General features: G+C 46.5%; 1 protein-coding gene across 2 annotated transcripts in view; it reads left to right on the forward strand.

The window, feature by feature from the left end:
* The first annotated feature begins 12257 nt into the window (after nt 1–12257).
* Nucleotides 12258–13144, forward strand: part of SLC35F4 (solute carrier family 35 member F4) — a 125871-nt gene continuing 124984 nt past the window's right edge. For both annotated transcript variants that reach the window (XM_075712821.1, XM_075712822.1), the window contains exon 1: nt 12258–12360. In XM_075712821.1, coding sequence (XP_075568936.1) covers nt 12258–12360 — 103 coding nt within the window. The remainder of the gene's footprint in view (nt 12361–13144) is intronic.

Consider the following 13144-nt stretch of genomic DNA (forward strand, 5'->3'; position numbering starts at 1 on the left):
CACGACATCTCCTTGAAATGGCAACATGTGATTTATACCACAATCAAATAGCTAGCAGGGAGGTAATTTATTACAAACAAAGGAAAATGACTGGAAGGCCTTATTCTTCATGCCAAATACTAGGAAATGGTTATTACTGCTCTAAATTTCAATAATATAATCGTCACAGCCCTGGGATTGGCAAATTCATTTCTTTTAGAGAATATGCTAGCAAATGTGTCAGTTCCATGTTACGCTTCACATAGAAACCCAGCACCACCCTGCTTTTGACAGGGGAAGGTTTCCCGCCCTGCAGCATGACTTCTGCCAATACCATTGGGCTATCATATTTAAAAAAAAAAAAAAAAAAAATAAAAAGCCCTTCTTCTACAGATCCAGTGCTCTGTGGCACTCTTTCAAGTAGATCTCAGTGCCACCCCAAGTACCATTTTTGTCAGTGAAAACTGATGCTGCCAGCAGTGTTTGATATGAATTGAGCATTTCTTCTTTTTGAGTAAAGAAAAATACTGGGTTCTCATAACGATAAAGATTCAAATAGTGCAAGAGGGAGCAGCAGAAATTAATCACCACCAGACAGTGAAAACGTTGTTCATGGCAAGTTGCAGTACTTTGGAAAAGAGGAAAAAGTACTACTACTTAAAAAGAATATATTTAGCTAAAGACATTAACAGCTGGCTCTGTTCCTGATGAAAGATTTAATAATTTATATGATGAATAGCAAATAGTTTTGATGTTATCTGGGTCAGTATTTCAATATGACAGCTTGTTCTGGCTGCAGAATATGTTGGTCTGTGCTGATATAGAATCATAGAATCATAGAATTGTTTAGGTTGGAAAAGACCTTTAAGATCATCCAGTCCAACCATTAACCTACACTACCAAGCCCACCTAAACCAATCAAGGGTAGACTAGACTAAACCATGTCCCAAAGTGCCACATCTACCCGTTTTTTGAACACTTCCAGGGATGGTGACTCCACCACCTCTCTGGGAAGCCTGTTCCAATGCCTGACCACCCTTTCCGTAAAGAAATTTTTCCTAATTTCCAGCCTAAACCTCCCCTGGCGCAGCTTGAGCCCATTTCCTCTCGTCCTATTGCTAGCTTCTTGGGAGAAGAGACCAACACCCTCCTCACTACTACCTCCTTTCAGGTAGTTGTAGAGAGCGATAAGGTCTCCCCTCAGCCTCCTCTTCTCCAGGCTAAACAACCCCAGTTCCCTCAGCCGCTCCTCATATTTGACAAGCCCCGTTAGCTACACAAGCCAAACTCTGATCATGTAAACACCAAAGACCATATTTAAATTACTTCAATGCAATATGTGAGATTGTTAAAGGAAGAACCATATTGCCATTTTCCTTCTGGCCCTATAGGTCACATTCGATTATATCTTGCATAATAAAACTGAAGTAACTAGAATTGGAATGGGGTATTGTGATAAAGAGGGAGAAAGGAAATTATTTTCTAACACCACAGCATCTAGGACTGATTCCCTGGTGCTCTGGGACTGGATGGACTCTCTGTTATGGGAGTCTTTTTAGGTATGGAGTGGCTACAGGTAGAGCTGATTGTCCAACCCCGGAGGAAGACTTGGCTGCAATGACCTCTTGAGATGCTGTTTCAGGTGGAGCTTTCAATGGTTTTATGATTGCTGGGGCTCTTGAAGACGGGAGTAATGCTCTGGGACACTAGTATCTGGAGATGCACACCTGGTCCAGGTCTCTGGAAGAGACATCCCTGCTTGTGCTTAGTGGTAAGAGGCAAGGTACCTAATTTTCTACCAGATTTTAAACAGATGTGTGGCATTTGACAAACATGGGATAAGAGGCTCTATTATAAATATCAGACTGAAAGGATTGCCCAGTGCTTGTTAGCAGTCTGGAAAGTTCTTTAAATACAATGTCAATGAGAAGGGGAGAATGAGATGTGTACACTGGATCCTACCTCTAATGGCTGAAGCACTAAAATGAAACAAGCAGCAGGCTAGCTGATCTTGAAGGAAGAGATGTGGTGATACGTGTGAATTTTGAAATGCTTATGGGAGCAGGAAAAAAGTACTAGCAGAAAAGTTTGGGTAGCAGCAGGACTCTATGGACACAGAAATAGATCTCCAAATAGCAAAGTTCAATCAGAAAGTTAGGTGGCAGCCATAAAACACGCAGTGCCATCTGGGAACAACCTGGATTTAATTAGAAAACTGTTTGCAAAAGAGATCTGCTGTCCCTCTGTCGTGGTTTAGCCCCAGCCAGCAACTAAGCACCACGCAGCCGCTCGCTCACTCCCCCTACCCCGATGGGATGGGGGAGAGAATCGGAGGACTAAGAGTGAAAAAAAACACTCTGGGGTTGAGATAAGAACAGTTTAATAATTGAAATAAAGTAAAATAATAATGATAATAGTAACAATATAATAATAATATTAATAATATACAAAGCAAGTGATGCACAATGCAATTGCTCACCACCTGCTGACCGATACCCAGACAGTTCCCAAGCAGCGATCGCTGCTCCCTGGCCAACCCCCCCCAGTTTCTATACTGAGCATGATGCCATATGGTATGGAATAGCCCTTTGGGCAGTTTGGATCAACTATTCTGGCTGTGCCCCTCCCAGTTTCTTGTGCGCCTGGCAGAGCATGGGAAGCTGAAAAGTCCTTGACTAGCATAAGCAGTACTGAGCAACAACTAAACCATCAGTGTGTTATCAACATTCTTCTCCTACTAAATCCAAAACACAGCACTATGCTGGCTACTAGGCAGAAAATTAACTCTATCCCAGCCGAAACCAGGACACCCTCCCAAGCTTTATCCTTGGATTTAGTGATAGATCTCCAAGTAGCAGAGCCAGGTTAGGCGTTGGAAAACAGCATTTGAACAGCTTTGCCTTTGGTACAAAGTAATGGCTGAAAAATTGTACCAGCAGAGGGAGCGGGACACCAGATTTCTTCTTCTTACATGCATATCCAATCCATGAGATTCCAGAGAGAAACCAGATGTTAAAAAACAGAGTTCACCCACTGATCCTTTACAGAAAGTGTTCACTGATCTAAGTTTTCTTCCATGGCTATGAAGTAGCTGCAAAGGCAGAAAAATAAAGTCTCCAAATATGCATTGCAGCAAATATTATGGAAAAAGCTCACAATGTTTTTAGGGTACTGGCCAGATCCTTCCAGTTTTGTTTTTAATGTCCTGTCATGAGAGATCCCAGATTTAAGGCATATGACAGAAACAGGACTGAATACTCTGGGTAATGGGGCTGCAATATGTGATGAGCCCTGGATAAGGAGGCCAGGTCAAGTTCATTGCATTTGCTGGGGGAAGATGGCTGGGCTCCTTTGGCAGGCTCTTTGGGTGTGAGGCAGCGCTGCTGCAGGGACTACATATGCGGCATCAGCAGCAGATCGCAAGTCCTATGCATCACTTATCAGGCAGAAAAGAGTTCATAGTGCTGGGCTACAAATGTGGCAGGTATGAGCCCAACGAGGAGGGTGCGTGGAGCTCCAGCCAGATCTGTCACATGCAAAGGTGCAAAAACATGACAAACCTGACTGGAGAAAATCCAGGGAATCTGAATTCATGAGGTCCTTCTGGAGCGGGGTCAGGGATGTCAACGCTGCTTGGCGATATGACAAAGTCAGCGTGCTGAGGCTGGGCAGCGAAGACCAATTGCAATCTGCTCAACCTAGCCCAGCATGGTAAACAGATGGAAAGAAAAGGATAAAATCAACTTCACCTTCACAGACAGTTCACGCCATAAAAACCTCATTCCCAGACGCAAAAAGGCTCAGCTTGCAGTGGTACTCCTCCAAAGGGTGATGCACCCAGCCTCCTGAGGCTAGCAGGGAAAGCAGAGCACAGCTAAAGGTAATGTCCCAAGCCTGGGAGGCCTTGCTTTCTCCATATAATTTATCCTTCTGACTGGCCAGCATGTTTTCAAGGGAGATATGCACACACACACACACACGCACACTTATCCAGCTAATCTAAGTGCTTGCCGTTGGCCTCCGTTGAGTTGTGCTGCCCTATACCCTCCCAGGTGCAATTCAGATAACTCAAAGCATGCAGTCAGCAAATCCGTCAGCCTTGCGACAATGCAACAGCCTGCTCTTCTGCCTCCTGGAAGTGTACATGACTCAGGATGAAACATTCCCGCCTTTAGAAGCATCAGGATGACTTCTTTTCCCAATTCAAGTCACACAGTTATTTATTGGTGACGCCGAGGGCTTGATTCACACAAAACTGCAGAGCCACTTGGGATGTGCTATGAAACACTTCACGGCCTTCAGCTGCCAGCGCAGAAATGTACCATCTCCTTAGGTCCTCTGTTATATCTGCCAGTGCTCTGCAGCTTTCTCAGATGCCCCATGGCATCTTCAATGATACCAGATGATGATGTTCAGGTCAATGAATTGAGCCCCGACTCGCATTAGGAAGTGGAGAGGAGTCGTATTAAGAAGTCTTCTGGAGTGAAAATGCAACCCGCGTGATGGGAGACTGGGCACTGGGGTGTAGCTGTGAGCTCTTCTCGTGAGAGCTGGGACTGGAGAGTCCTAGGGGCACACTCATCCGTATCATCCAGCTGCTCATTCCTGAGCAGGAGTTGATCAGTAAGGCTACTCCTCTCTGTAGGCATCTGGTACAGATTCAGTCTAGGACATCAGAAGGAGCCTCTATCCTTCTATAGAGTATTGATCTAAAGGACATGTGAAGGCCAGGGGACAGGACTAATTTTATTGCTGGGGCGAAGTCACATCGCTTGTTTTAATCTCCATGCTTTTGGGAGTGAGTCTGGAGAGGAAATCACTTTCTCCAAAGTGATCTCCTGGCAAGATATGTCAAAAGAAAGGAGGTAGAGGAGGCGTTCCTTCTTTTTGGTTTAACTGGCCAGAGTGTGGAGCACCCATAAAGGAATTGATTTGATGTAGGCAGGGAGAAGTGTGGGAAGGAAAAGCTGAGGATAGACTGGACAGCTGCTGCTCAAGTAATACATTATGTCCCACTGGGAGTTTTTAGGGGTTATAGACCTGATCTGAAGACACCAAAATCTTTACAGTGATGTCAGATGACCAGGCATCATTCCGTCAGCATCTTTTCTGCATATGCAGAGAGCAAATCTCTGCCACCTGGAGGTAGTAGAGATTTTTGAGTTTTTCATGCCACTTTTTGTGAACTCCTACCTCCTCAAAACACCATCTGGGAAACTTCATAGGTGCAGACCTATTGAAAGAGCCAAGGCTTTGTCATCTGCAAGAACGCTGCTTTGTAAAACTGCCCAGTGTTGCAGATGTCTTGTGTGTATTAAATGGAGTGTTGCTTGTTGTGGGTCCTGCTGTGCTTCCTGCTGATGTCAAAAGCAATTGAAAAACTGGTATAGAAGATCGCAGGGCAGAGGAGATTCCTGACACTGAATCATGAGCTCATTGTTGTCCCAACAGCCATCCATCCAGACACTTCCATGTCAGTGCACCAGCACGTTCACTTTCCAATGATACCAGCCTCCAAATCCAGGGACAGGGAGAAGTACACAAAATCTTACCAGATGCTCAAGAAATCAGTGTGCATCGCATCACAGCCGATTCCTGAGTCACAGTGTAGAACTCCAATTCTTCCTTGCCTCCTGAATACTGAAGACTCTTCAGAGATCAAATCCTGGTTTGAATGGGAAGGGCAGGCGTTAGCAGGAAAGTGGTTCCTTGGAAATACCATCATAGATTTATTCCAAAAAGTACCTTGTTTTCTCTACAAATAACCATTTCCTTTCCCTATCCCTACCTCTGCAGTCAGACTGGAATCTGAAAGTCCAGCCAGACTTTGTCCACCCCAATTCTCACTGCTCCCAAGAAAGGTCTTCTGCTGGTCTACATGGTCACAGCTCAACTGAAAACAGAACAAGAACCTAGTTGTGGCCATTCATCATTCTCAGACCTTGCTGAAGAAGTGGGAGTTGAAAAAGTAAAGCGATGGGTATAAACCAGTCCATCAGCTGCTGTAAATGAGCTTAACTCTAGCCATCAAAGAAAGAAGGCAAAAGGCATGGTCAGAACTCTGCAAAAACGGGTCTTAGCCCATCTTAAGCGATGGAGAACACAGCAGTCGTGCTATTTGTATTTGTATGGAGTTTTGTAAGCGTTTTGGGGTTTGGGTTTGGTTTTTTTTTTTTCCCCACTGAGAATGAACAGAGGTGACTTGGATGACCCTTAGGGAGCAAACACCTGCAACAACCGGTTGCAATTTGGACTGAGTCTCTTCTCTGTTTCCCCTCTCTTTGAAACAGGCATCAATAAATTGGCAGTGCTACTGCTAAATGTTTCCAGGAAATGTTTGAGAGCGTGGGCTCAGAGGAATAGCTACCTCCCTTAGCTATTTGGAAACAAAAATGATGAGTGTCCTGAAAGCTTTTTTGCTAGCTTTAGTTCTATTCTACTAAATGTACAGAGCTGGGGGCTTGCATGTTTATAAATCTTGGGGGCAAAAGCTAACTACCCCTCTGTCTCCTAGTGCCCCAAGTAGATCAGAGCATGGACATATTCATACAAATTGCTTTGGAGCATGGGGACTGTTTAAAGCTGCACTGCTGTCTGGACTACAGGTGCACAGTAAGAAAAAATGTGCATAAGCCATTTCTTCAGGCACTGCCCACGGAATGGGTGTGTTCAGCCCTGGCTGCGTCTCCTGTCGCCCGCTGTCCTGCTGCAGGCTTGGAGTGCGGGTGAGCTCTAAGGGCTGGGTGTTGGCTGTTCCCCTTCCAGGAGTGAAAACCATAGCCTGGTTTGGGATCAGGAAGGCATTTTTTTCTAGCTCATATTGTCACTGTTCCAGTCCCTGCATAGATACATCTTGCTTGCTGGCCTCCTCCTTTTTCGAGATTTCTCTTTCTTTCTGTTTTTTTTCTTTCTGTTTTTTTCTTTCCCGCTCATTCTCATTTCTCGTCCTTGTTCTTCAGCTTTCCTTTTGTTTTTTTTCTGGCAGCTTTCTCCTCCATCCTTAATACCATCTTTGTGTCTTAGTTTCACAAAGAATTGATTGTTTCTTGTTCTGCCTCCCTTCAATGAAATCAACTGGCATTAAAAAAGCTGCCTAGCTCATTGCCAAATCAAAACCTTTTAATATCTGGTGATGCTCTGAAATATTTTGGAACTGGACTTCCAATTTCGTTCCAAGCTGGAATTTCCCCAGTTTTCAAACAGAGGGGAAAAGCTCTTAAAACCAAGCTGCCAGCTTCAGACATCTTTACGCTAAATGGTTTCATATTGTCAATGAGTCCTTTTTGACCTTGATGTCAACAGAGAGACTAGTCCATCCTTCATCCCTGGTGTGTGTGAGGCAGAGTGAGCTGGAACTGGCTACGCTCCAGTAACTTTCATGGGTACCACTTAAGAGGACAATTAGAGGAATTTTAAATGCTACAGACTTTCTTCTCCCTGTCCAGCTTCTTCATGGACTTTCTTTTTTTTGACACCAGCATGACTTGTCTGAGAGGAGAACTGGGCCTATAACATGCAAAATAATTTCCAACAAATGACATGAGAGAAGTCCTGTTTGCCAGGCCTTTTTAAGTTGCAGTCCAAGTCAAAGTGACACACTCTTGTCAAAAAACCCAATAGTATATTGGAATGAAAACAGTTAATTTGGAATGATCAACTTGTAATCGATTTTTCACTTAAAAGAGTCAATTGGCATTAAACATTCCTCGCTGTGGCGTTTTTTTTTCTTCTTTCGCGTGTTCACAGGCTCATAGGTAAGCTGCATTCAGAAAGAAATGGGCGCTGACAGACCAAAGCTGCCTGTGTTTTTTATAGCTCATTCCTGATAACAGCTTAGGTCAGAACCTCCTCAGACAGATGAGACAGCAGGATTGGCAGTAATTTCTGTTCATGGACAGCAATTGCCCCTCTCTCTCACCGCAGGTGGACCGAGGAGGTATGAGGAAGATGAAGGAGTGAAGGAGCAGGACAGGGAAGTGGCATGGGAAACAGGAGAACTGGGTTGTAATCCTCTAAGCCTGTGGTTGAGCTGCTTTAGGATCTTGGGCGATCACTTCAACTCTAAGCATTTTTGCTACCCTTTGTGCCCCATGTCTTTCCATAAACCCTTTGGGCCATTTGTCCATTGTGGGGACCTACTGAGCTTTGATCAACATTGGGTCTTTAGGGTATCTTGCAACACACATAAGGAACTGAAAAGGAGGAAATTATGCCTCTTGCCTCATGGAGAAAGAACCAGAGCCGATGTGGTCAGAAAATAGGCAGGGTGGTCAGAAAACAGGCAGGTAAGGAAAGGTCTTCTTCAGGCTCTATGTATGTGAGGATACTCGCTGTTTCATGACAGCACCATCCAGTGGGATTTGAAAGGCAGCTGTGAAAGACACCCAGACTCTTGTTCCTTTCTATTTGAGGTTGTCTGGGAAAGCTGTGAGCAGCAAAAAAGACACTGGGACTGTCTGTCTGCAGAATCAGCAAGATGATCAGGAGTCATTCACATTGTTCTCTCACTTGAGAGGTTATTTTTGCAAACATATGGCCTGGAGTTAAATATGTTGTTTTGAAAAACTGTGGCCAAATTCTGTGTCCATTAATAGTGTTAAGTCTCTTCCTTTCTCTAGAGGAAGATACCCATTTGTAGAGTCTGGGGGAAATTCAACTGGTACAACAAGCTCCAGGTTAAATTGCTGCTTTTAAAGCTTTTTTTCTGATCAACCCTTAGATTTCAGTCACAGAGTGGTAAGTACACAAATCTCTCTGCAAAATCACTTTAGCATATTTATGCAACTAGCGACTTTGATGGGCCTGTTAACTTGAAAAGATGAAACAAAAAGTCCCTGTGTGCCCCTAATCATGTAAGTGTCTTTTTCTTGGTAATAAATGGTAGTTCATACATCTTACTCAGCTAGGCTTCCTCTGCACTCCCTTAACCATAACTTGCAAGAAGCCCAATTGCAGAAAAAGCAATCTGCTTGATTTTTCTTAAAAGAATAATTGTCAGCATAGTGAGAATTCAGAAACAATATGAAGCTGCAATTCATTATAACCTTTCAAATAGACAAAGGGTACCACTGTGCATCTATTGCATAGAGTGATGTTGGAAGGGAACCATAGTCAGGAGCAATTTCAAGAATGGCTTTGCTTATATTATCATCTAGTGATGTTTAAACATGCACCGTATGTCCTTGAAAGCCTAGGGATAGAAGGAAGACAGAAGATGAAAAATTAAGCCAGAACTAATGGTTTTGGAAAGAATTTGAAGCTTAGAGTTGTTTCTGGGCACATTAGTTTAACCTTCTGTCCTGGTTTCAGCTGGGATAGAGTTAATTTTCTTCTGAGTAGCAGGCATAGTGCTGTGTTTTGGATTTAGTAGGAGAAGAATGTTGATAACACGCTAATGTTTTTAGTTGTTAAGTACTGCTTATGCCAGTCAAGGACTTTTCGGCTTCCCATGCTCTGCCAGGTACACAAGAAACTGGGAGGGGGCACAGCCAGAACAATTGATCCAAACTGCCCAAAGGGCTATTCCATACCATACAGCATCATGCTCAGTATAGAAACTGGGGGGGGTTGGCCGGGGAGCAGCGATTGCTGCTCGGGAACTGTCTGGGTATTGGTCGGCGGGTGGTGAGCAACTGCATTGTGCATCACTTGCTTTGTATATTATTGTTGTTATTATCATTATAATTATTATATTGTTATTATTATCATTACTATTTTACTTTATTTCAATTATTAAACTGTTCTTATCTCAACCCAGGAGTTTTTCTCACCCTTACTCCTCCAATTCTCTCCCCCATCCCATCGGGGTAGGGGGAGTGAGCGAACGGCTGCGTGGTGCTTAGTTGCTGGCTGGGGCTAAACCACGACACCTTCAAATGAACCAGTCGTTTCTTTCCTTCTCTGCAAAGTAATACTTTTAAGTCCCGAAATTTGACTTTGAAGCTGAGATCAATGCTGGTAATGTTCTCATAACACCAACTCCCACTGGAAGTGAAATTGGGAAGGGGGGGGACGGACTTGTGGTTTATTCAGAGATTCCACACAACACACCAGGCAAGTGATTTTTGCATCAGCTGTGCTTCCCTAACTAGGACAGAGAATTTTAATCTTGCAGAAGGGGTTAGAGCCTTACCAGCTCCTACCGACCCGGCACCTCTCAAAGCCAACTAATACATGGTCTGTCTCTCAGCCGCTTCTGTCCCACGGTCTGTGAAATCCTGGAGGGGTGCTTAGAACACTCTACAGATCAGAAGTAAAAAGAAAATGTCTGTTGTCAGCTGGTGTAAATTCGCCATGCGGGAGCCTGTGCTTCTGTTGGAGAAATAAAAAAAAATCTATACATTGAAAAACATTAAAAGTCACTAATCTTTCAGAGCTAGCCTAAAAGGGGATGAAGAAGCTGTAAAATGAGCTATGCCTTGAATTCCTGAGTTATAGGTGGCTGATTTATCACTGATTTGTAACTGCCTACCTATTATATTACCTAGCAGAGCGGCGGGAGACAAGGAATCAAGATCAAAAGAGTATTTAATATCTTAAGTGTGTTTATTATATCTGCATTCATACACCAGAAAATGTTGATCTTCAAAGCACCGTACGAACACTAACCAGCTAATGATTCCCCATGCAAAGCCACAGCAACGTCTATTTTTAATACATCTATTATTTGTTTGTGCTCATAAAAGGCTGTTTTGTGCCATGAGCTTATTTAGCCAAGCACAGAAGGGAGAACAGAGGAGGAAGCAAGGAATATGAAATGGCTTGACCGGGTTCCCCATGCACCAGTTAATGGAAACGGCTGGACAGAAAAAGAGTAGGTGAAGATAAGGTATGAAAGAGCCACAAAACAGTGAAAGGGCTGGAAAAAAGTGAGTAGATTACTAGATAGAAATACATCTTGGATGAAAAAAGGGTAATGATTTCAGTCTAGCAGGGAAGCATAACAAGTAACAGCAGCAGGAAAAGTCCAGTCATTCAAAGCCCTATTTTTACCAATGAGCTGCAAAGCCAAATGGTGAATTTCTCACCTCTTTTTTCAAATGCAGGCAAAGATTTAGAGGACATCCTATGGATAGATCTTAGTTAGAGCCGGTGTACAACCTGCCTGGGTGGCAGAGGGCAGATATCCCTTCTTCTCCTCTGCGCTTCCCTGGAGCGTGGGACAGTGACAGGCCAAGGGAGCCATGGGCTCCTCCGGTGGGACATGGACAGCACGCAGCAGTGACACCTTCCCCCCTCGGAGTCCTCTGGGGCCAATTTGGCCTCTCTCCTTTCTCTGACGTCTGTGGGCAGCCCCTGGGAGGACAGATCCGAGGATCTGGACCTGCGGGTCTGTGGTTCGCAGGTGACCATTTCAGGACATCTTCCTCACCGATGTCAAGCCCTGAGGTACCTGCGCACAGGCGAAGCGCTCCCGCAAGCCGGAGCAACCCCCCTCAACGCCGCAGGCAACCATGTCTGCCGGGCAGCCACCGGCCTGGGGAGGATTCAAAAAAACGGGCAGACGTGGCACTTTGGGACACGGTTTAGTGGGCATGGGGGTGTTGGGTTGATGGTTGGACTGATGGTCTTAGAGGTCCTTTCCAACCTTAATGATTCCTAGTTTTTACTTTCATTATAAATAATCCAGCCACCGAGCCAGGAAACATGAAATTGCTACTCTCCCCTTAATTGGTTTAGTGGTGGACTTGGTAATATTAGGTTAATGGTTGGACTGGATGATCTTAAAGGTCTTTTCCAACCTAAACGATTCTATGGTTCTGTTCTGTGATTTGGGGGGCCTGGCAGGAACAGGGTGATGCCAGGGTTTCTTCACACGGACCAAAGCCGCCTGAGGGCAGGCCCGCAGCTTTGAGGAGACCCCCTCATCCCGCCGGCAGCACCGAGGCGGCCCTCGCACCCCCTTCCCGCCACAGCAGCGGCCCAGAGGGGCCAGCCCGCCGCCCCCTTCTCCTCCTGCCCCCCCACCCCGCCTTTAAATAACGACAGAAGTGACAGAAGTACCCCCCCCCCACCCCCCGCCGCCATCTCCGGTGCCGCCGCTTCCCGCCCGGGGCTGGGCGGGGGGAGAGGCCGGGCTGGGCGCGGGCCGCGCTGCGGAGCCCGTCCTGCACCAGGCGGCGGAGGCAGAGCGAGCGCCCCGCCGGCCCCGCACGCTGCGGCGGCCGTGCCCGCACCGCCTTCCTCCTCCTCCTCCTCCTCCTCCTCCTCTCCTGCCAGCCCGGCTCGGCTCGGCTCGGCGTCCCGCCCGGCCGCCCCGCGCGCGGCTCCCGCCCTCTATGGATGGGAAGGCAGCACCCAACGGCGTGGCCACCATCGAGGACAGGATCCTGCGGATCACGGGCTACTATGGATACTACCCGGGCTACTCCAGCCAGAAAAGTAAGGCGCCCTCCCGCCTCTCCCGGCCCTTGCGGGGTGTGTGTGTGCGTGCGTGTGGAGGAGGGGGAGAAGGAGATGGCGGCAGAGCCCCGAGGGTGCCCGTGCCCCCCCTAAAACGCCCCCAGACCCCTCGGGGGTGCGTGTGGGGGGCCGAGGGCGGCTCCCTGCCCGGCTCTCCCCTGAGGAGCCCTCGGCTCTGCGGCCGGGGGGGGCCGGCGGCCGAGGAGCAACTTCGGCTCCCGCGGCTCCATCCTGCAGCCAGCGCTCGGGAGGGCGGCGGGGATCCCTCACGGTCATTTTTAGGTTTATTTTTTTTTTTTTTGTGTTTCCACACACACCGCCCCCCCGCCCACCCCCGTGGGGGAGGCTTTGCTCGCAGGGTGCTCCGCGCCGGCAGCGGGAAAGTTTCGGTGCCGGTGGGTCCCCCCCGGGGCGGCCGCTTCGGCGTGAAGCTCCTGGGTTATCCATCTTCCTCACAAAACTAGATTATTCCAGAAAAGTGGGGAGTTGCCGAGGGGGTTTTCCTTCGTGCCATTTTAAAATGAGACCATTTGTGGTTTAGGGGTTTGGTGTTGGTGTGGGTTTTGGGCTGGTTTGGGTTTTTTGTTTGTTTGTTTTGTTTTGCCTTTTTTTTTTTTCTTCCTTAAAAGAAGCAGCTGAAACTAAAGCGGTTGGTCCTTGCAGAAATCCACTATTTTTGCTTTTGAAGTTTTTAATTAGGAGCCAGCGGGTTTCTAGCAGCTGGGAGAACCGTAGCGGGTTTCGCTGAAATTGTGGCTGTCCC

This window comes from Pelecanus crispus, chromosome 6 (assembly GCF_030463565.1).
Source record: "Pelecanus crispus isolate bPelCri1 chromosome 6, bPelCri1.pri, whole genome shotgun sequence".
Lineage (NCBI taxonomy): Eukaryota > Metazoa > Chordata > Aves > Pelecaniformes > Pelecanidae > Pelecanus > Pelecanus crispus.